General features: G+C 43.3%; 2 protein-coding genes across 7 annotated transcripts in view; one reads left to right on the forward strand and one right to left on the reverse strand.

Moving 5' to 3' along the window:
* Window positions 1-23,934, forward strand: part of FCF1 (FCF1 rRNA-processing protein) — a 97,690-nt gene that overhangs the window by 65,519 nt on the left and 8,237 nt on the right. The window contains exon 1 of one of the 2 annotated variants that reach the window (XM_002199916.7): window positions 23,744-23,874. The exons of the other annotated variant lie outside the window; for it this stretch is intronic. Coding sequence (XP_002199952.3) covers window positions 23,872-23,874 — 3 coding nt within the window. The 5' untranslated portion in view covers window positions 23,744-23,871. Of the gene's footprint in view, window positions 1-23,743; window positions 23,875-23,934 lie in introns of those variants that run through there. 2 annotated transcript variants of the gene reach the window in all.
* Window positions 882-23,835, reverse strand: AREL1 (apoptosis resistant E3 ubiquitin protein ligase 1). 5 transcript variants are annotated; one of them, XM_030274689.4, is made up of 21 exons: window positions 23,722-23,762; window positions 21,411-21,467; window positions 18,595-18,825; window positions 17,393-17,452; window positions 16,512-16,738; window positions 14,656-14,893; window positions 13,506-13,675; window positions 13,247-13,427; window positions 12,298-12,545; window positions 10,511-10,588; window positions 9,870-10,011; window positions 9,342-9,463; window positions 7,526-7,601; window positions 7,031-7,140; window positions 6,349-6,528; window positions 6,075-6,200; window positions 5,751-5,880; window positions 5,616-5,674; window positions 5,336-5,425; window positions 4,201-4,376; window positions 882-4,021 (listed from the first exon to the last, which is right to left on the reverse strand). In XM_030274689.4, exons 3-21 carry the CDS (start codon window positions 18,683-18,685, stop codon window positions 3,919-3,921), a joined length of 2,607 nt encoding a protein of 868 aa, XP_030130549.1. In that variant the 5' UTR covers window positions 18,686-18,825; window positions 21,411-21,467; window positions 23,722-23,762; the 3' UTR covers window positions 882-3,918. The 5 variants fall into 5 exon arrangements, with proteins under 5 accessions (XP_030130549.1, XP_012429694.1, XP_002200567.1 ...); XM_012574240.5 differs by lacking the exon at window positions 21,411-21,467 and having other exon boundaries at window positions 16,542-16,738; window positions 23,722-23,835; XM_002200531.7 differs by lacking the exon at window positions 21,411-21,467 and having other exon boundaries at window positions 23,722-23,835.

The raw sequence follows: 23,934 nt of genomic DNA on the forward strand, positions 1-23,934 counted from the left end.
CTAGCACTTCAGTTCTGTATTTGTAATGTCACCACTGCTTTACAGAACCTCCCTCATCCGAGTCCAGCATAAGACAATTCTCTTGGCACAGGAGCTTTTAAGTAATACCATGACCCAACACATTAAAGGCAATGTGTTAGAGGCAATCCCTAAGGATCACATGCACCACTCACTCTCCTCTTTAGCCAGTGCTTATGGCCTGAAAGCCAGAATCTACACTAGATGCTGGTTTCACATGTGAGAATATCTACCTGATTACAGGGTGGAACACACACAGTCAGCCAATGCTCTGCTGTCTGAGGACAGGCTAAATTTTGTACAGCCTAGGAAATAGTGTTTCATCATTTTACAGGCAGAAATCCTAATAGACACAGAATCATCTTGCAGAATTAGCTCAAGTTTTAAAGTTATGATTTTAATCCTTAAGATGTAAAGGACTCAAAAGCCCCCTCTTCTCCTGGCTTCACCTAATCTTGACAATACGGTGAAGCACAAACTCTTCAAGTACCTGAAACTCAAAGAGTCAGGTAACATACAATGAGACAGAAAAGTGATTGCACCAACTGCATTATAAATTTACATAAAAGAGTCCTTAAAATTCTTTCTAGCATTACTAGCTGCTTCACAGCTTTTTTCCAGCCTACCTGCAGTGAGGCCTCGCAGCCTGCAAGCCCCAGACCAGAGTCCTGCCTCTTCCCAAAACCTCCCAGGTCCTGGCTTCAGTCAGTCATCCTGAAAGGCTGCAGGTGGAGAACCATACCCTCCCCCCTACACCAGACTTCTGCTAGATATCTGAAGACCTGGAGAGGCCCCTTGCTCACAGACAGCACCAGTTTGATTCCCTCTGTAAAGCCCAGAAAGAATGCTGAGCTGAGAAGGCATAATTTTTAAAATATTTTATTTATTATACAAACTATTTACAAAATCAGCTACTACAACCACAGGCTTCCAAATTTTGGCTGAACTCTGCCAGAAATTCACCAGAGGGAAGTAGGATTTGACCTGTATCATCGGCAGCTCCTGGTTTCTATAAGCATGCAACATGGCCTGCAGGTGCAGGCTGAAGCCAGGCCCCCTGCACCTCAAAGCAGCTTCAGGAAACACAGAACCTAAGATGGTATCAGGATCCTAATGATGTCTACAGAAGAGCCTCTTTTAAGTGGCAATAAATAAGGAGTAAAAAAGGGAAGTAATGAACCTCTGCCAGAAGCAACATACAGTATAGGTGACCAAAGCACATCCCCATTGCCAGCACTAAGGGCAGCATTAAAAGTGACTGTACTGGGAAAGTGTGTAAAACTAGAAATAAGTTTAGAAATATTGTGGTGGAACTCAGGAACATGGGGTTGCCTAGGGGCCTGTGCAAACAGAAGGGATGGGTTTTGTTGACTAAGAGTACCCATTCCAGTTCTGACTGCACTTGTGTTAGGAAGGAAGTTCTTGGCATCTTCACAGCTGCTGGGAAGTGTTGGGTGCCCGCTGCAATGAAATGAGAAGCATTTAGGAGCTCTTTCCAGTAGAAGTGCACTCAGTGGTCAGCATCCTCAGAATAACAAAAGGCCAGCTCAAGAGAAGAAGGGAGAAGATTCCTGAGGGAGATGTCACTGTCAGAGCTGGCCCATAGCTACAGGACTGAAAACATCCTCAACCAGGTGAAGCTACAATATGGAAAAAACACAAAGCCATGCCTCCTAACAAACTGGAGTTAAGCTGAGCACCATCACCTCCTCTCAGTCAGTCCCTGTGGAAAGCACTGAAGCAGTGGCATGGTGAACACAGGAGCTGTAACTCTACTGACCATGGAAGCCACCTGCAGTATAAATAAAATGGTACCATACTCTCCACCCAAAGAAAGTCAGAACCTTGCAGGATGCAGCCTGCACTAAAAAAGGGAGAACAGCCACTACTAATGTGATCTGTCAGAGCACAACAGTGGCAACCATCAAGCTGGCAGCCTCGCAGCACCTTGGTGCCAGTGAGGGAATGAATTCACAAGGCAAAGAAATCCCCCTGAGTAGTCTCAATGTTCAGGTGACAGCCTTTTTGGCACCAAAATGGCTTTTTTTTTTTTTCTGTACAGAAGTAACACACTCAGCCCAAGAATGACTAAGGTGCTGCCTTAAAAACATTTTATAGTTGTAGAATATTTCCCACAAATTCCCAGTCAATTCAACTAAGCTGTATCTGAAAAGCACACACAGTTAACTTAAAATATCCATACTGTGCTCAAGTCTGACCGGATCAGCCTGAGGACAGCAGAAGGGGACTGAAGAGGATGATGTGACATTTTATCAAATACAATGTTCTAAAATTAGCTCAGGGATGCCAGTCTGAGAATCCATTCTGGAAGAAATCCAGCAATTCCATAATCCAGTGAAAGCTTTCATTGCAGGTAGTAGAAATGCACTTCTCCCACTATGACTCGTGCATGCCTTTGACTTACTTGTAGACTCTAGAAAGCAAATCTTGAATTTTGCTTCACTGAAGAACCCACCAAGATTCCCAGATTCCCATTCCCTTTACTTCCCTGGGAAGGGCTGAATGGATTGCTAACTACAACAGACCCAAATCATAAGCTTACTTCTCATTCTGGTCCATCCACTCCTTTCCCCACAAGCCAGACAATGGTGGGTGCAAGCTGTTGAGTGACCACTTAAGTGAAATTCTAGTTAACATTTTGTGCTGGAAAGCTAATAGCACTGAATGGAACATGTGGAAAGGAAAGATGAAGAAAGATGTTAAGAAGGTTGGAAGGGCAGAAATCTAGCTGCTCCCCAGGCACCAGCAACTCCCTAGACACTCTGCCTGAAATGCAATAGAGAAAGAGAAGCCTCAGGCTGCTGCATGATAGAGGTAGAAGCCAAGATCCTAGGGGATGCTGGGGTGGAGGTACCATGTTCTGCCCAGTACCATCATCCCAACAACAAATGCAAGCACAGTGCACACTGTAGCTGCTCATTGATCTGTCACTGTTAGCACATAACATATATACCCTGAAGGTGAATGTGGGATAGGCATTGGTGCTCAGCATTGAGGGATCACACTCATGCCCATACACTCTCTCCTGAGGAAGGGAAAAGAAGGCTTGGGCATGGAATAGCTTCCTGTGCAACATCAACTGTCAGAAACATTCAATGGGAGGAGAAACTCCTCTTCCAGTTAGTTTGCAGAAGCTAATTACCAGCCACTGCTGGAGAAGGGTGCTTCTGCTGCTGGACCCTGGTGGAGGTAGTACAGGATCACTGTCAGGGCCAGCACTTGTGCTCCAATTAGATTGTTTTCCTCTTTGGGCTACTCCCTCCAGTGGATACTGCCCTTTTTTCTCTGTGGCACAGGCAACAACAGCATCCAGAGCAAGATGGAGAAGGAGAACCAGAAACCCTTCTGGGTCAGGTACTGAAAGGATGGACAACTCTATTCCCCTCACAAATCATAGTGAGATATCAGGGAGCATCACTGGGGAAGCTCAGCCAGGGTAAAGGAAGTTACTAAGACTTCCTATGAGCCAAGGCTTCCACCAGAGCTCCACGCTGGTCTTCCCTCTTCCTCCTAGAGAGCTACAGTAAAGGCAGCTCAGCAGATCTCCTGCACCTCAATGAACTTCATCTTCTCACAGAACGATGGGTATACAGGGTGCATGGCAATCAAGTGCAGTATCTCCTTGACAAATGCACCAGTCCTTTTGCTTTTTCACATTGAACCAAAGGGAGAACGAGGAAAAGGGAAAAAATGAGCTCATGATGACATATTTGGGATACAGAAAGGCCACATGACATCTTCTGGATGACAAATTCCTTTACATGGAGTCTTTGCTCTGCCTCCACTGCCCAAATGAAGGGAAGGAGAACAAGCAGAGGATTGAATTTGGATCTTGCCACAAAAAGCCAAGAGGCTAAATGGTCCCCTGAGAAGGGGAAATCACAGCATGCCAAATCCCTCACAACCCTCGCTGATAGCTAGCTGCAGCATCTTGTGCACTTCTTCATAGGAGTCATAAGTAGGGAGGCACAGCTGGTTAAAACTGTAAAAAAAAAAGAAAAATTTCATTCAAACTAGGTTGGAGAGGGAACCATCCCCATTAGCTGCCCTTATATGGATTGACACAAGCATCACACACATGACACTGCTTGCCCACTACAACTGGCTGGTATCATTCCCAAAAGCACAAGGAAGAAAGTGCTACCACCCCAGGATACTTGCCAAGTGTGGGCTGTCGGCAAAGTACTGTGAGTTGGAGCTGCAATGATCTGGAAAGATGGACAGAGTGCAGCAAACCCTCCTGGGGGCAGCTGGGAGGAACCAGTAGTAAACTGCAAAAGCCTGGCCAGCTCTTCCTGTGTGAAACTGGAGACCACAGTCCAAAACCACCTCATGACCTGTTACAAACCAGAAAAAGTAAAGCCAGGTCTGCTGAAGAAATAAAGCAAGCACATCAGCAACTTACAAGAATATCAGTCAATTGCAGTCTCAAGCAAGTGCTCTTGTCAGACTTGATTTGTTTTACCAGACTGACACATAGAGGCAAGTATTACATAGTTCCTAATCAGTTAAGAGATGTCCCACACTACTATCTCCCACCAATCCTTTCCCTTAAAGCAGAAAGGCTTCTTCTGCTTCTGCTCTCCCCACAGAGATTTTATTTTTAGAAATACCTGCATAGGCAATAAGGTAGGTTTACAATGCAGAAAGCGCACTTCTTTCTTGCACTACGTTATTTTTTTAGTTTTTCACATCATCTGGTACTTCTGCAGGCAAGTGGAACCATCCCAGTGTTCACAGATTGAAAATACAAGTTTCTGTCTGTTTTCGTCTGGGGTGTTTTGGCAGCTTCCATTATTTTTCTAAACAAAGATGCTACTATTCCCATATCCCTCCCACTGGGAAATGCAGAAAGGGATGAGAACCATTAGGGGGTACAAATTTAGGCTACTACATCAGTAGTACCACAGCACTGAACTCCAAACACTACATGTGGGCTGCAAGCATGCTTTTCAAGCATCTCTTAGAGATAAGTATATCACCATGAACATCTTTGGTAGCAGTAATTCCCAACTCCTCCTGACTCCCTGCTGAACTGTTCTTAAATAGAACTGTGTTGGATTTTTTTAAAGAGACCACTGCTGACAATTTTTACTTGCTGGTATCTGATTAAGCATCAGCTCTTGTCAGTCAGAAAGCAACTCTCTAGTGGGAAACATTATATCATCATATGTGCAGTCCTACCTCATCCCTGAATTTTTCAGTTTGTCCTTCTGAAAAACTAAATTCCAGCCAATTCTGCTGTATTTGGAATAACTGGTTTCAACAAGCAGGAAGAAGAAACCCTTTCATTTACCTTCTCACGGAAGTGCCAAGATCCTCCTACCACTACAGCATGTGCCTTGAAGTCACAGACACTGATATCTCCAGTACCACACATAAGCAGCTGAAAGGCAAGAGACTGCAGTTAGAAAGTCAGAAGCCCAGGAAACAAGGCGGCAGCTACTGTCCAAATTGCAGATGTTTAAAGTCCTCAGAAAATAAATATTTTAGCTTTTTCCCAGATCCAGAAAGCACTCCATTTGTCAGACAGGAGGGGAAGTCAATATAGAGCTGCTTAGGGAGGCAGTAATTACCTCAAGCTCATTCTCATCAAAAATAGCCAGGAGGTTCTCAGGAACTAATTCATTAAGACCTGGAAGAGAAGAGCAACATGTGGTATGCCCTGGGACATAAAGGCAGAGAGGAGCAGGGAGCAGGCAGCGCCTTACCTTTCAGGAAGTGATCCACTTCCTCTCTAACCTGATTTGCCAGCCTGTACTGTGCAAGCAGATTTAGGTACAAGATTTTGTTTTCATTGGTCACTGGTACTTGAGCCCCTCCTGCCACTAGTTCTACCACCTAAAAACAGAACACTTGACATGAGTGTGATCAGTAACATTCCCCAAACCTGAACTCACATCCACAAAGAAACCAATAAAGGAGTTACTTCCCAGAGTAAGCTCAATTTTCTGGGGCACAGCAGAGTTCTCGGACCCCACTGCTGCAGGCAGTAGGGGTTAAACTTTCTCACTTTCAGGAATTGCTTCCCTCACCTTCTCCAGCTGTCCTGTTTTGCTATACTTCTCTTCAGCAAAGACCAGATCCATCTCACTCACATCATTGTTCAGTATGAAGCACACTTTGGATTTATAGAATTCTGGGTCATCTGTTTCAAAATACTGTGTGAAAGAATAAGAAAGCAGGCACATAGAGAGAAGAACAAAAAAACCCTTACATTGTTAGCCAGAATTCTGGGTGTGCTACTACACCAACATTCAACTTCCCCCCAAACCAACACAGGCTTCAGACAGGGCTAGGAAGCTTTACCTTGTAATGCATACGAAGTCCTATGATCTGAGCCAGGAAGGAGCGAGTGAAGCGAGCTCGAACCAGTTGTTTGTAAGCCCCTCCCAGAGATGACTCATAAAGACACTTCCCTACCAGGCGGCCCGCAAATTCATAGACTTTGAGCCGTAAATATGTGGGACGCCCTGGGTTTGGATGCACCTGCAAATAAGCAGCAAAATGAAATATCCAAGTACCAGACCGACTAGCACAAATAGCAAATATGGAACAATTTCAACTCACTACATCTCTCAAGCTGGCCAAGGAGCTTTAGTGTAATGCCCTCAAAGCCAAGTTATAGAAATAAAATTCCTAAAGCTGTATAGGAAGAACATGTTTCACATGCACAGAAAAGAAGCTGTATGAAAGCAGAAATTGATTCTGAAATATTCAGACCCAACCAAACCTCTAAACACTCTTGTGTCATCTCCTCTTGCCCAAAAATCCAGCCTTCCCTGCTGACTTGCTACCCTTTTCTGCTCATCCAGCCAGTTCTTTGACACTTCAATGGGTTAAGATCATTAGGCAAAGCTTTAAGAAAGGTACTAGAAGTGACTATGAAGGCAATCTAAAGAAGAGTAAGGTAGCACAGCACTTAACAGCTGCATTGTTTAGCCATCAATGGTCACATTTCTGTGATTCAGCACAGGAACTACAGACTCACCAAGGCCTGGTTGTTATCACTAAAGCGGGTAAACAGTTGACTGGTGGTATCAAACAATGCCTTACAAATGAGCTCAAACCACTCTCTGCGTGGGCCTCCCCAATCCAGAGCTACAAAACAAAACAAGCTTGGTCATCCAAACTGGGTCATCAGTTCAAGAGTTTGATGCATGCTGCTCCGTATTACCCAACACAAGAGTTCATTGAAATGTGGCAGTAAACAGGGACAGCAAAACTATAGGTTCTTCTCCCACACCTACTCCTAGTTGGTTTTTTCGTTTGTTTGGGGTTTTTTTAGGGCTAGAGGGGAAGGATTTACATAAGGTTTCAGGTCCCTATGTGAATACCACCAGCAGGTTAGTTCACTAACATCTGTGAGAAAATCAAAGGGCTGGAAAGCCACAAAAGAATGGACATACTACAGGATTTCAGACTAAAACTACTCCGCCATCATTCCTTTTGCTTCCTCTGCATATATATTCACAGAATAACTCACCTTCTTCATCCTGAAAAATCACTTCAAAGTTTTTGCTCCAGTCAGAAACAGAAAAATTTCGTGTTGCTTTAAATGACTGAAAAATAGAAGAAAAAAATAGCAACAACCATTACCGCTTGGCACACATACCGAATATGCAGTCCTGTACATGTGAAGGGGCAAACACAAAATCCCAACAGCCCAACACTTGAAAGTATAAAAGTAAAAATTAGAAATACCTAAGGTTTAATTCTTATCTGACAAAGACACAGAAGTCAATTCTTCATTTTCTGTTATGAGACACATTCCCCACATAAAATACAGCTCATCTTAAAACCAGTGTGAGGTCTTAGCACAGAAATATCACTCTCAAGGCTGCAATAAAGTATTGTTTGAAGTTTTAAAATGCCTGTGGGAAGGAGCAATTTCTGTAAAGCACTTTCAGCCCACGAATTCAATTTAAAATAGGAACATTTCAAAAAGCACTACAAAATAGCTTGAAGAGAATTACTGAGTTCATAGTTACAGCAAGTCACAATGCAAAAAAGTAATAAAATACCCCAAGTGTCTAAAATTTCCTATGACCTGATTCTGGACTCCAATTAAAGAAAATTTTAAAAGCTACATGGTAGTCTTCATTCATACAGGTAGTTTTGGCTTAGTTTACCCTCAAACAGGTTAGAGCATCATGCTACTCACACCTCTGGACTAAACACATTCATTGTGCCTAACAACCTTGATCACTAGAGCATATATTTATTTTTATTATTATCATCATCATCATTATTACAGAACTAGATTTATTTTGTCTTACTAGACTGTAACAATGCTCAAAACAGTGTAGAAGTTTCCAAAATAACAGGAAAAAGTAGTCATGGAAATACTGTTTAGAAATGAAGTAATTTTGTCCAAGCTATTAACCGAAACATAATCTCATAAACACTGCAAGCTGGTACATGCAGAAAATATTCTGAACCACAGATTTACGGAGTATAAATCAAGGGACATCCCAGCCACTCCTGTTTTCCTCAGAAATGTTTTTTCCATCTTTGCAATATTACTGTTGTGAGACACAGGTGGAAACAATAAGTCAGGATAACTGCCTCCCCAGCATACAAAGTATTTACAATGTCACTTAAACTATATTATATGAATGACTAAGCTCTATTTTGGAAACACAACAGTTCAGGTCAGAAATGGTGAAGATTTTACTAAGGGACTCTACAGAATATTTTATCATCACTGTGAACCACTACTAGTAGCCTGTTGATACAAGAGCTTCATTGCATGGAGCTCAGGAACATCTGACAGCTTATCTTGCTGAATGGCTGTGTGCCAGAAAAACAGTAGATAAAGACTCAGGAGCTCTATGTTCTGCTCTCAAATCTAGTCCAGGTAGACAGCCTCTCTCCAGGCCTCGAGTTCCAATGTAAAGTAGGGATGGAGGAGCATCAGCAGATTTCCTGCTTTTGCAGGCTATGAATCCCTTTACAGAATCACTGAATCATTCAAGTTGAAAAAAAACCCTCCAAGATCATAAATTCTAACTTTTGACTGATCCCTACCTTGTCAACTAGACCATGGGACTAAGTGCTACATCCAGGCATTTCTTGAACACTTCCAAGGATGGCGACTCCACAACCTCCCTGAACAGCCCTTTCCTATGTTTAACAACTCCTTCTAAAGCTGCCTGCTGGCATCTGCCTTGAAACAGAGGGACTAACCATTTTTAGTATGGCTGCCCTAGCACATTCCAGTCTGGACTTCTTTAGGCACTGAGCAGAATAAAAAGGATGGAGGAAGCACTGGGCTAAAGTAAAATGACTCATTCACTCACCGACTCCAGCAGGCAGTGGCGGCTGACCTTCAGTGTCACCTTCGAATGAGGTCTTTTCATATGCACCTGACGCAGCTCTCGCTGAAAGAAGTTCACTTTGTCTTGGAAGGTTTCAGAACCTCCTGAGAAGAGTGACAGTTTGGGTGAGGCCTGAGATGTCAACACCTCAAACATCTACAGAGCATTCCTAAGATAAACTGCACAGATCAGCTTTACAGCCCAAAAGTGCATTTACCACAGCAAGGTTTGGAGACAGAACTCTCAAGGTAATTCTGCAATTAATCTTGCTGGTATTCATACTCACAGGTGCACTTTCAAAGAGCCTGACAGAGAAGCCAAGCTGAAAAGGAACAGCTGCTGTGATGAAGTACATTCACTGGAAGCATGAATAGCAACAGAGCATGATACTCCAGGAACCAGAGTTCTCATCAGAAGTCGTTCAGTGCCAGCAATCTTTATTCCCCAGGGAAACTAGCAGACCCAAGTGCTAACTTCCTGACTACTGCACCCACCTCACTGTCCCTTTACCTATGTTTTTATGCAGAGAGCGAATGAAAGTGGCTGCCAAGATGTTCCTCTCCTTGCAGCTGAGCTCCACAGGGGGTTGGATCCCATCATCCACCACCAGTGTCAGTAATTTGTGCACAGGATCAGGACCAAGGTATGAAAACTAGCAGCAAAAAGATGCAAGAAAGGGTAAACCCATCATGCAGAAGGCACAGTATGTTCAGTAGATGGAGCAACACCACCTGTGCTTTTAATACTTTCTCTGCTCCCCCACGTTAAGAGGAAAACTATTTCAAGCATCCAGACTCCATTTAAGAAGCTGCTTTAAACTTCACACACAACTCTGAGGGCTTCAATGGACACAATCACAGCATTTTAGGAATGTTATGAGGAAAATAACCAAGAAAATGCAAAGGAATCAAGATCTTTGCCTAGCATTGGGACAAAAGGCAGGAAAGAATGATAAGACTGGCTCCTAGTCACAAATATTAGAATAACTTAGGCACTGAGAGGGAATTACAGAGTTGAAATTTATACCAGACAACGTTGTTCTGTGGGTGGAAGCCCTTCTCTCCAAAAGGAAAAAAGAGACTTGTGATTCACAAGGATGACAAGCTAACATCACGGAGGTTTCAGTGACAGGTACATGGAAAGAGGCTCACCTTTGTGCCAGGGCACACTCTAAAGGTGAAAAGGCGCCATGGAATGATCTTCAGGTAAAATTCTTTCACTGAGAATTGCTGAATAACCACAAGGAAAAGAAAATGTTAATGTCACATATCTGTTAAGGGTTGTCCCTGAAACAAATGAGGCAGAGTACAGATCTGTAAGGCTAGACCTCCCTTCAACCTTAGGAACAGGTTTCTGCAGCATTTGGCACAATACTTGAGAAAACGTTTAAAGCTCCACAGGACCATAAGCAACTTGCCAGTAAGACTTCACTGCGTGCATTTATGGCGCATGTGGGATGCTAGCATGACACAGATTTTACAGCAGTAAGCTACTGTGTTCAGTGGAACGTCACCAGTCTAATTGGAAAGTAATCTTAAGCACACTTGAGAAGCTGAATTCAGGACAAGACTGTAATGCGCTGACAAAAAGGTTTTACCCGAAGTCACACCAACGGACTACTCCTATCACTCCCCAGTTTTCACAACCATTAAAAAAATCTTTTAAAAAGCACTTGCAATTGCTAAATCCATAAGATTTGCAGAAATTTACTCTCAGTGTATTTCTGCCAGAACAACTGACTAACTGCACAACTCCTGTATTCTGGAGAGTAAGTTAAAATGAAATTTTAGCATCTTCAGACAAAAGAAAACCATTTCCTGCACAAACCTTTCCTAGCTTCAATGACTGGGAAAACTGACAATCAGCATTTTTCCACAAACAAGCCAAATACCAGCAGCAACTCTTTAAAATAACAGCATGGTAACAGTTTTCTACTGTTTCTATTTCTATACATAGAGACATCCAGGGATACAATTATGCAAGCCTAAGAATCACATTAACAACTTCGGCACCTAAAGGGAGCTTCTAACAGTACCCACTTCTGGTGATCTATTTTACCAGGTAAGGCAATAGAAAAGAGTATGAAAGTCGAAAACAATACACCAAGGGTAAAAGGATGCTGAGCTCACAAGAACATAGCTCTCAAAGTCAGTTCTTAGAGCCATGTGCAGCACAGATTTAGAAATCTCTAGCAGCTCCCTCTATCCTGCAACTGTTTCACAGACCTCTTTCTCCTTTTGGCAAGAAAGCAATTCCTGGATTAGTCCTTCACTTTTGTATTTATCACTGCATTTTTCAGAATGCATTTGAAGAGATAGATGAACAAAATGCATTTAAATTCATTATTAGATTTAGAGGCATTTTCTTTCTAGTGAATGCTTTTAGGCAATAATAATGGAAAATAGTTACTGTTAACATATTCTTATTATAAGAGAACCCTCAGTTTCTCCTGTTTCTTCTACTTATGAATTTACTCTTTGTTCTCTGACCATTATTTCCCTTTTTCTTTTCAGCAAAACATTCCAGAAACAGGAAAAGACATAAAATTTGAGAAAGTGAGATTCTCTTAAATTGAAATTTACAGGTATCAGAAACTGAGAATAGGATTGCAGGTCTGACCTGAAGAAAGGAAAGGCAAACAGAATATCTATTGAACAATCAGCAAGAAAATTTCCAGTAGGATTTGAATCAGACCTAGCAAGATCCTAAAACCTAAAACCACAATCCTAAAACTTCAAGTTTAAAAACACACTTCTAAAACTTCCAAGGCTCATTTAACATTATTCTCAGTCACAAGCTCCATGTTTGCCATAAGCAAACCATTTTAACTACATCCGAGGCACCTGAATCTGGAGCTAAGATATAGAGCACAAGGAAGCTCTTCAGTTACAGCATACTTTAAACATGCACTCCAGTGTGGCAGCTTTCTGATATATACCTTAGGTGACACATAGCAGTACACTTTTTTAGGCTTCTTCACTTTCTCAGGGGTCTGGCTGTCAGAAGGAGAATCTTCATCTTCATCCTCAATTGCAGTAGAAGGACGGCGCTGGGAGGAGCTTAGGTGCATTGGTGGAAGTTGCCACTGAGTGTTGGTATAACTAGGAGCATCGTAAAGGTAAGCTTCAAAATAAATACTGACACCTGAGGTGGACACATTGCGTTCTACAATGTTCTTTTCATTCTCTGAGGAAAATAGATATGAAAGAGTTGTGTAAATCCTAATAGAGACAAGAATGAAAAAAGAATGCACAGGCCACCACCAAATCAGTGACTTTGATTTTAAAAAAAAGGTTATACATCCAAAGGAAAACTTGGTCAAGTGAAACTTTGATATAGAGAACCCAAGAGTGGGATGAAAGATGGCTGTTTGTCTGTTAGTGACTGGTTGAAGTAAAAAGGCATAGAGAACCTCCCTTTCTGAGCACCAGCCTGAAAGTATAGTCACTTGACAGGTACACTGAAGTCTAGTTAACCCCTGAAGAAACCAGGAATTATAGCATTGTAAAAAAAAAAAAAAAAGAAAACCCAAATAGATTACATGCAGTGTTCTTCCTCCATATAACTTAACATACAATACATGTCTGGTTCAGGTGCCAACTACTAGCAAGCAATAAGAATTACCTAATTTCAGAGGTAAACCTTCTGAAATAGGGAGAAAATACTTGTTTTTATCAGCTGATGGATCAGAGAGCACGAGCTCCCAGAGATCTCCCCTGTTAGAAGCAAATTCATTTACCTTAGTATTTTTAAATGAATAGGCTTTCCTTTAGGAAGTAAGCATGGCCAGCCTTCAGGGAAGCCACAAATATCTCTGCTACGTGAGTGTGCAAAGCACATTGCAAGAGGACACTTGAAGAATGAACACTGATTAGATCTTGACTCACCACTTAGAACAATGATGTCAAAATCACCATTGCTTATGGGCTGGCTCTGGTAGGAGATGCAGGCATGGAAACACCCCCTGGAGTGCAGGGTGAGTCGGAAGAACACCTCACAAGTCTGCCGATTGGACACTACAGACTTCTCAAACACCACATCAGAGCTCTCTTCTTCTTGGGGCCCCAGCTAAACAGGAAACAAATTAATAAAAGGAGCTCTCCAGCTCACCTGAAGTGAAGCAGCAAGGAGTGAGGCTGCACTCACCTCATGGATGGAAAGGCTGTAATTGTGCTCATCTATCAAAGACACAGAATTGCTGGTGGGATTGTCATACTCATCTCTAGGAGCTATCTGCAGAGTGTGCTGCTGCCCACAGGTCAGCACCAGAGTGGAGAAATGGCAGACAATTTTGGTTTTGGAGGGAACCACCATTCCTGAAATAGACAACAATAAATTTAGAGTCAAATAATTCCAAGGTGAAGCTACAAAAAGCAAAAGAAAAGCAACTAGGGGCATAATAGCCTTGAAAATTGATCAAATCTAAACACATTCTACGCCCCTACATTAAAAAAGCAAAGTATCTGAGCACTGAAGTATATGGTATAGTGCACAGCATGTGTCCTGGATCAGAGACTTAATACTAATATAGCAAACTAAGTTATTAGTCCTCTAAGAATGCTTTTCCACCATTCTAACTTTCTGCTCAGAAACTTGCTCCCACTGTACATACAAAATATAAGCTAGATGACACCTAAGAAAACCTGCAAATGCAGCTTACCAAACAAAATTTATTTGGGTTAAACCACAGCTTCTTATTTCTGAAGGGCTATTTTAGCAAGTTTTGTACCTATTCTCAAAGCAAAGAATAGAGGTCCTTTCAATGACAGATACATGAAGTACAAAAAAAGCCAAGTGGAGTCAAAAAAACAAATGTAGAAAACAAATTTTAGATAGATAAAAAGGAAATGTTTTTACCAAAGTGTGTAATCAAAGGTATCAACTGCTTCAGAAGCTTACAAGAATAGTGTAGGGTATTCAAAAAAAGAAGAGGCAAATTATGACAGCATCTCCAACTCAGATACAAATAACTCAATACTTTCACAAAAGGTAATCTCTGACTACTAAATGGATTATGAAGAAGTTACTACAAAATGGAGAATGTGACAGAAGTGGACAGGGATTTTAAGTAGCACTAATGACTTATTCTGTAAAGCAGTTTCTGTTTTATTATGTACTAGTAGTCACAAGTATGTTTTACTCATGGGCTGCTGGGATCCACACATGGCAGGAGGAAAATGGTGAAGGGTTACCCCTTCCCTGACACCTACCTATTTTAGCTGGAAACACATTTACCTAAGGGCCTCCAATACCTCTAAATCTACTTTGAATCATTACAGGGTCATTTCGATCTTACCTGGCTGAAAAACCTTGTAGTAGGGGCTGTAGGCCACATTCAAGCCACCGAGTTTTACAGTGATTTTGTATCTCCCAGCCCTGCGCACAGTGAAAGCCACTTTCACCACATTGGAATTGGGCTCTTGAAGAGCTTCCTGGGTTGCAGGAATATCAATTGCTAACTCCACATGACAGATGTGAACTTGCAGCCCCACAGGCCGGTGAGCAGGGAAGGGTTGCCCATTTTTATAGAATAACTGCATGGGAAACAGAGAAGTCCAGGTCAGCAAAAACATACAGCACACAGAGGAAGAGAAAACAAGTTGCCTTAGAGAAAGGCAAGTACCTCAACTCAGAAAAGGTAAAATAATTAATAGACAGCTCTGTCACACATACTGTGTTCTCCAAAATGAACAAGGACAAGTGGGCATTGAACAGCCCCATTCTCTTTTGTGCTGAGGTTTAAATGTGTGCCCTGAAAAGAACATGCCTCTAGGCATTTCCCATCTGCACTTGCAGTGCAATATTAGAGCAGAAATCATGAGAACTGACTAGCAAAAGTAAAGCCATACCCTTTCAGAGCAACTAGCAGATCTTGTTCATTTCTACAGCTAAGCTCTGAAAAACTCTTACCAATTTGTTACAGAAAACAGTGTGATGAAGATGCTGACCTAAGGAGCTGACCCAGTCTTTATGGCTAAGAAGCATCATAATGAAAACAACACATTACATAAAATCACAGGCAGCTCAGTTACCAAAGTGATCTCCTGGTCAATTTTAGAAGGTAACATACCTCAACCACTAGTTCCTTACAAGGAAAGAATTACACCTTGAAACTCTATATGCATGGCTCTTCAAGAACCAGCAGCCTGTTGGCCAGAGCCTGCCACCATCTGCAATCAGCCTGCAGTCAGGAAAAAGTTATTATTATTCCCTGTTTCTAAGTAAGGGAGGGTGTGGGGCCTGAAGTAGTTTGCACTTGACTGACATCAGGAGAAACGAGTGTATGCAAAGCTACTGTTGATGAATGAAGGGCTAAGCAAATGGCAAACAAGCATGAAGTGGAAAGGCACATTGCTGGAGCTCACGAGTGTCAGTAAGGTGAAGGAAATAAATTTAAATAGTAGGAACAGAACAAATCCCTTTCCCCCCATCTTTTTTCACTGCCTGTGCCCAGGAGTTAGACCTTCCCAAGAGGGATGGGTATGGCAACCTAGCTGAACCTATCTTCTTATTTTGATACCTTCCTGGATGGGAAGGTGGGATAGAAAGATAGGCACATAAGCCCAGCAAAACTTTTCAAGTTCTCCACATAGCTCCAAACTCTCTGTGTTCACTCAGCTTACTTCCCCTAGACTTGGCCTTTTGGAATTAGAGGGAAACAAGAGTCCTTGGCAAGCTTTTCCAGGTCTGACAGAATAACAATCCATTTTGCAGTTAATGGGGAGTGGCCATGAAGCTTTACAGCTCTTGGGTTGGTAAAATGCCTATTCCCACAACCTCAACTTCAACTGCACAACCAAAAGATAGCACCATGTTTGTTGAACACAAGGCTCAGCCTACTCACTTCCCAGTAAAAGAAGCAGGAATCAGGACAAGCCTGGTCTCCTTTGGCTCTTCAGAGGATTCAGAAGAGAAGGAGATTAGACTTTAAGAAGTGCAAACCACAAATATACACTTAGATTGTTTTGCAACATAGTAACAGACCAGAAGGCATAAACAGATAGGTTGCCAGTTACTCACTCCTCAGTTACATCTGCCTTAGCCCCAACCAAAAAAAAGAAAAAAAAAAACCAAACATTTGAAGAGCCCACCCCTAACTCAGACCTCTGTTCCTGCCTACAAAGCTGCATGGAAACAAAAATATTGCCTTACATGCACTCGGAAGGCCATGCTATGGCCCACCTCATAGGGGTCCTTCCAATCCCAGGAGATTTTGCAGGACCGGGGATCCAGGTAGTTGCCTCGCACGTAGTCATAAATAGTTCGCTCCCCTCGGCGCTCCCGGTCCTCATGCTGAAGGAAGCTGACTATACGTGCGGCAAGCTCAAAGAGGAACTTAATGGTGAAGAAGAAAGCTACAACAGATACTGTGATCCCACCTGCAGCAGGGAGAAAACAAAGGGTGGATGCAGAAGCCAAGGTGGCTGAGTCAGACTCTAAAATCCCCTCTGCATCAGCCAAAGATGCATTTCTGTTAATGGTATTCTATTCAAAAGCAAATTAGGTATTTAAGGCAGATGCTATTGTGTGAACATTCATGGTTTGTGTTATGATACAAGTAAGGTTAGAAAATATCAAGTCTCTTAAAACTCTGCAAATGACTGCAAACAAAGGAAATAGTTAAAGGTGGTAGAGAGTCTCAGGTAAGGCTTGCAGACATTCCAACAGAGACATGGAATTCCCTTCAAGTTGCAAATTAGAATTACAGAGATCCCTTTAAGGAAAACAGATAACCAGACAACTTCTGCACATCACATTATGGCTGGATTAAGAAGCATCACAGAGGCAACAACCCTCCACTATCTCAGAAGAAAAAGTAAGGGGATGGCTTAGGAATTAGGCCAATGAAAAGACTTTTGGATCAAGAAGAATGGTCGAGAGGTATGCCAGGTGGAAGGCACAGTGTGGGGTGACAGTAACTTCATGTTTGTCATGTAAACGCTGAGCTAAAATTAAATCAAAGGTTTTCAAGAAACCCTTCTAAAGCCTATGGAGAGGTCATCAAATACAGTGGCAGCCTTTCCTTCACTTACCAATAATGTAAAACATCAGGTCCCTTCGGTGAGACACACAGCCGAGGATCACAGCTGCATCTAGAACACAAAATAGGCCACGTCCAGTCCAGTGACTTCCTCACGCACTAGCCTAAATTTAATCTATGGTTCCTCAGAAAAAATGCCTATTGGTCACTTGTCTTCTTCTCTAAGGACATCCCTAAAGTATTACTCCATAAGACTGAAATATGTGGACAGCATAACATGCTACAATTAGCAGTTCTCTCTCCATCACAGATTCCCATTCAGATTCAGGGATCTCTAAAAAGGACAACATATCATCCCTCTGCAGGCTCTGGGTAAGGCTCTGCAAAAAAGAGATATTTTTTGCAAGATCACCAACTCCAACAACAGTGGCCAAAGCCACTCATCCAAACTGTCACATGTATTGCAAGCCATGAAGTTATCTCCTACTCTGATGCAAAAGCATACATTACAGAGCCACCACCAAAATGGACAGAAGCCAAACCTTAGCCAGCAACCTTAGAACAAAAAGCTATGGAATAAAAGAGTTGCAGACAAGACCATCCCCATTTGTTCAGAAAAAACAAAATCCTTCTAGGACAGCAATGAATCTATTTTTACCCTGCAAGTCTACTACAGAACATACAAATGCAACTGGAAAAGAGTCCCCTTCTCACTTCTGCTAAGTGGAGCCTCTCTGCTGAAACTCTCACTGATCAACACAAAAGCTAAAACCTTCTGTTTGTATACCATTAAGTTTACAGCAATTTTAAGAGACAGCAATCTAGACTCAAGTTTTCACTGAGGGGACTGCTTAACAAACATGTTGTAAAAATACCACACCCAGAACAACATGCTGTAGGGTTGATAAGACATAGCTGACAGATGGAACAAGAGCAGCAGCAAGGAACGTGTGCGACAATTAGACAAAAGATTTGGCATACAGTAATGCACACAATATAGCTCACCATGTCACCATTCAGTTAATGAGAAGCTACATTGTGCATTCAAGCTGCCTTTTTTTTTTTTTTTTTAACAAATACAAAAGGGGAGTTATTCATCAGTCACCTCCACAGCAGCAACAATGGACATCAGCATGCAGAAAGCTTAAACAAGGCATTTCCCCCCAGCAATAGCCACGACTTTCTAGGCCAGCAAATCCCCTTTGCTGGCCTTGGCACATAGCCCAGCCCTCAAACCAAAGAGCAATCACATACCTTTACAGAAGTGCCCATGTTCTAAAAGCCAAAAAGAGGGTACCCATTCTTCAGCATCCTTCCACTTTGTGCCCAAATCTGGGACAAACATCAGCAAGAAGAGGCCATAGAGAAGATTATCACTCCTGGAACTTGCATCACAGAATCACTGCTGCAAAATAAGGACTTGAGCACAGCAGTTTCTTCCTCTTTGTGGAAAAAGTGTTGCCCTGCAGTGCTGTTTCCTTTAGCCTGCAAAAGCAAAAAAAAAGAGAAAAACATTAGACTGGATAAATTATCCATGTTGTGGATAAATCTAGCAAGAAGAAACACATGAGAGGTGCAAGATGCAAGAGCATCACTAGACATCAAATCCATGAGAGGTGCTGTAAAAGTACCACTGTTGATGATGTGCAAGGCTTCACCATATCCTCAACCTCTATGTGTCATAATCTCATTTCATTATATGACCCCCTGAAATGAACACATTCAAGATGGAACAAAACACATCCTTGCCTCCACAGGTTTCATGGAGATGGAAGCAAGAAATGATAGCCTAGAAGGAATACAGAGAGATTGTCTCAGCAGCCAAGGATCAGGTTAGAAGAGCTAAAGCTCTGGTAGAATTAAACCTTGCCAGGGATGTCAAGGGCACCATGAAAACTTTCTATAGGTACATTAGTGATAAAGAAAGACTAGGGAAAACATATACCCTCTCCAGAAGGAAACAGGAGACCTGCTTACCCAGGACAATGAGAAGGCTGAGGTACTCAACAACTTTTTCCCTTCAGTCTTCACCAGTGACTGCTCCAGCCACACCAACCAAGTCACAGAAGACAAATGCAGGGACTGAGAGAATGAAGAGCTGCCCACTATACTAAAAGATCAGAGGGAATTTTTACAAGGGCATGTAGTGATAGGACAAAGGAAAGGACTTTAAACTGAAAGAGGGTAAATTTAGATTAGATATAAGGAAGAAATTCTTCAATGAGTAGTGAGGAACCAGATCAGGTTGCCCAGAGAAGCTGTGGCTGCCCCATCCTTGGAAGTGTTCATGACCAAGTTGCACGGGGCTTTGAACAACCTGGTCTAGTCTAGTGGAAGGAATCCCTGCCCATGTCAGGGGAGTTGGAATCAAATTATCTTTAAGGTCCCTTCCAAGCCAAACTATTCTATATTCAGGTAGCCCTTCAAATCTTCATACCCAACAAAATGCTATATACTATTCTCAAACTGATTTTGCCCAGATTTAAAGGGCTATTTGTAGTCAAGTCTCAAAACAAAAGGAAGTTTTTCAGAATTCGTAAATCACAAAGCAAACTAGATTTTGGGTTTGGTAGTGTTGTTTTAAGTATTCAGGAAATTGAGATCCTTATAAGGGATTTCAGCTTCAGCAGCACTATCCACTAATTTACAGTTTACTGTCAGGATTGAGATAAAGAAATTAAAATTTAATAGCAAGGATTGACACAGCCCACAAAAACCAGGACACATGCCAGAAGAAACCACAGAGCCTACACAATGAATATCTGCTCATTCAGAGCACAGATTACCTAAAGGAGTGAGAATGGAAAAAACAGAGCCAGGCTCACCAAGGCAGCTGTCTGTTAAGATAGTCACCTCTTCTGGGGATGTGATGTGCTCCTCTCACCTGTCATGCCACCACCTCAGCTGTCACTTCTTCCTTAGTCTCCCCTCCTCTGCCTTCCTCATCAGATGGCTGTTATTCTCCCCCAGTGCAATAATCATACAGATCTGGCTGCCTTTACACACTTCTAATAACCTTTCGAACACACATGAAAATCAACAGTAAACCTGTGCAGAGCTTTTTGGTTGCGCTGCAGAAACAGCCAGATTTTCACTATCTTTTCCTCACCCACATCTCAAGGAAAGTCACACCCACTCATCCATTTTCCTCCTTCCTCTACTTTTCCTCACTGCAAAAGTGTTGCAGTCCCCAGGGCATAAATTCTCATTCTCCTCCTAGGTAAAGCATCGGCTTTCTAAACTCATAAATTTATGTGTGTTAAGGACCACAGACCTAGCAACTTCCTTGGTATTTTGGTTATTTCACAGTACATATCCAAGATGTGCTACAAATGACTGATTGAAATTCTGCTCCAGCTTGGCCTGTCTGTGGAAGGTGTGTGACTGCTCCCCACACAGCTGAGGAATTTCACAGAAACTAATCAATACCAGAAATCTACAAGATCTGCCTCCAGCATCTTCCAGAACCAGTCTCTTCACACCACAAAAACCCACAAAGCTGTTTCTGTGGGTTCATCTACTCAAGCTATTTCTGCTTCACCCCACAACTCCTTCCCTTCTGTGAGGCACACCACAGGTTACACGGCCTCTCAAGCATAGAAAGATCCACCATGTAAACTTCACGGGTTTTTAAGTCTATTGGAACCTGAATCTCTTGATCTGGTTTGCAGAATTTTTGAACTTGCTGAACACATCAGTTATGTCAGTTATGCTAATTAATCAGCACAGCAACTTGTCATTTTATTATCCCTACATGATGTGGTAAACAATATACCAACTCAGGTGGTCACCAGAGATGAAGTGGCTGTTACACAATCACCTTCCTTCTAGCTTACTCACTGACAGCAGCTTTAAGGGTGCTCTTGCAGCTACAACATATTGAGGTGAAGAACCTAGCTGCAAATAGGTGGTATCCAAGATACACTGCCACTCACTTAACAGAATGCAGATGTGAATTAAAATAGTATCTGTGCTAAGAACTGCTTGCTAACAATCTGGGAAATAAATTCTGAAAAGCAGCAATATAAGGTGCCATCATAGCTAGGCTGGAAAAAAAGATGCTGAATTACCCAACAGGTCTTAGTAATCTTGATCCAAGGACAGAGCAAGCGATGGTCTCCTGCCACCTGCAGGGAAAATGGGGATTTGAAAGCTTCACCTTTGTTTTACTCAAGGAGAGGTATTGGCATAATCAGGGTAGACAGCATGGAATCATAAAACAAACTGCATTAGTGCCATTGCTTCCTCAAGTGAGCAAGGAAAGGACGTTCAGTAATGGGAATACATTTAGTTTGTGTTACTGCCACTGTTGAAGCCAGAGGAACACAGTGCAGAACTCCAGAAGGAAGCACAAGTGTAACACACACAAAAGGAACTGTAACATAGTAATGGCACATTCATGTGGCTACAGCTACAAAACCAGCTAGGGGCATGCTATACAGAACAGATGTACTGAGCTCCTAGGAAATCTGCTGTGCTTCTTGATTTTATTTGGTGCACTGATAAATTGCCATTCTTCTCTTAACAACAAACCTTTAATTTTGTTTTAAAGCCTTTTTTCAGGTCAATACTACCTCATCCCATCAAGATAAGAGAATAATTTATCTCTGTGCAGAATCTCTCTCAATCCATGAGCACAAATGTCTACCGCAAACGGCACGTCTGTCTCATGCCATGCACAGACTATTCTCTAGCAAAAGAGACAGTCGAAAGAGACAGTATTTTCTTGCACTAAGTAGGCACAAACCAACAAATGCCCAAGAGAACCTAACTTTAAAATACATTCACAGAAAACTGAAAAGTCAGCACAAAAAGCACTAAGCAGGATCCAGTATCAGCTGTCAAGGACAAAAGCTGCATCAATGGTCAGTGTCTACACAAAACAGTCATTCTCTTGTTGGGGATGGAATTTGTCATATGCATTTACATACAAGCTATATAAAACAGTAGCAACAGGAAAACAAAAACAACAACAACAACAAAAAAAACCCCCCACAACAACAAAAAAAAGAGACCTCTGTCAACCACTTAAGTTTAAGGACTTTTCATTGCAAATGAATCACCACCAGTGCTGTTGTCAGCTCCTCCTGTCCTCCTCAAACATAGCAAGCTGGCCAGATGGCAACTTTCAGGCCAGTCTCATCCTGACACCAAATCTGCTTCCTGAGCCAGGACAAAATTCAGCCACTTGCCATGCTGCACATCAGTGGAGAAAGCAGATCACCCTCTTCTTGCTCAGTCATTTCTCTTCCCAAACCACTGAGCATCACTTGAACAGCACCATTTGAGCTGTACCAAGTGCATTTCCTCGATCAACAGTTAACTAGGTACGATCACTCAGGTGGAAAGCTCAGCTGTAGTTCTCCCAATAAACACAGTTTTTATTCCAGTCTAATTTTCTTTCTCATTGTCAGAGCATCAGTCACTGTTCTACGGAGGTCACCATTTCTGAGAAAAAAAAATTCTGAGTGATACCTCATTGGCTACTTTTTATGACCAGCACACCAGACAAAACTGGTTGTATTTGGAAGACAGCAACAGCTACAAGATCTCACTAATCCCAGAAGCTTTCATGAGAAAGGCCTTTCTTTATCCCTTCCCTGCACGGGGACAAGAAACCAAGTGCTCTGGACCAGTCCAAGAACTTGGAGAACATTTCTATTCACGCACAGAAAAGATATTTTGGGTCAGACTACACCATTATGGCTGCATAAAGTACAGGTAAAATGCTCATTCGTTAAGATTTCTGATCACAAGTACAGATAAGAGCTAAAGATAATGACAACCCACTGCTTTTCATTAAGAAGTTCATGAGCTAGAACGTGGCAAAACCACTACTACATTAACTCTTAAAAAAACCAAACCAGTCCAGCAAGCTCGAGTGAGTGGGCTGAAGACCTCCATAACATCCCGGCTCTGCTAAACAGAGAAGGAGAGGGGGAGGAGGATGATCGGTGTGCTGCGGTTCCCTTCCAGCCCGCAGCAGCGGTGGGCTCGGCGGGGTCACCGATCTCCAGGGCCCTTCCACGGGCCCCAGCTCGCCCCGCCGCGCCCCCGAGACCCCGCAGCGCCGCGCAGGCGGCGAGGCTCAGCCCAAGCGAAGAGCCGGAGGCCGCCGCCGGGCAGGCAGAGCCGGCCCTTCCGGCTCGCCGGGAGCCGCGGCCCTTCCCGGCCCCGCCGCAGCGCTCCCGGAGCCATCCCGCGCCCCCCGCGCCGGGACCCCGCCGCGGCAGTACCAGGCCGGCCGCGGGCGCTCCGGGCTGCAGCGCGGCCGCCACCCCGCGGCGCGGCCGGGCTGCGGCCGCAGCTCCCTCGCCCCGGGAGCCCGTTCCCCGCGCCGGGACCCAGGGCGGCGGGGAGGAAACGCGCCGCCGCTGTTACCGTGGTCGCCGCTGACGGCCGCGAGCCCGCTGTCGCCGCCCCGCGCCGCCGCTGCCGGCGCTGGCAGCCGGAGGTGACGCGCTCCCGGGGCGGGGCCCGGTGACGCGCAAGGGACGCGGCCGCGGCGGGGACGGGACCGGCGGGATCGGCATGGTGAGCCGGGAGCGGGCCGGGGGGGCGTCCGGCTGGGATCGGGTCTCCCCTTGGCTCATC

This window comes from Taeniopygia guttata, chromosome 5 (assembly GCF_048771995.1).
Source record: "Taeniopygia guttata chromosome 5, bTaeGut7.mat, whole genome shotgun sequence".
Classification (NCBI taxonomy): Eukaryota; Metazoa; Chordata; class Aves; order Passeriformes; family Estrildidae; genus Taeniopygia; species Taeniopygia guttata.

Bases quoted from the DNA above. Each gene is read 5' to 3' on its own strand.
- AREL1 (XM_002200531.7), bottom strand. From the start codon at position 18,685: ATGTTTGTCCCAGATTTGGGCACAAAGTGGAAGGATGCTGAAGAATGG. The intron at 13,676-14,655 runs GTAAGATCGAAA...TGTCTATTTCAG, and splicing joins CTACAAGGTTTTTCAGCCAG to GAATGGTGGTTCCCTCCAAA. The intron at 13,428-13,505 runs GTGAGTGCAGCC...TTTCCTGTTTAG, and splicing joins ACAGCCTTTCCATCCATGAG to CTGGGGCCCCAAGAAGAAGA.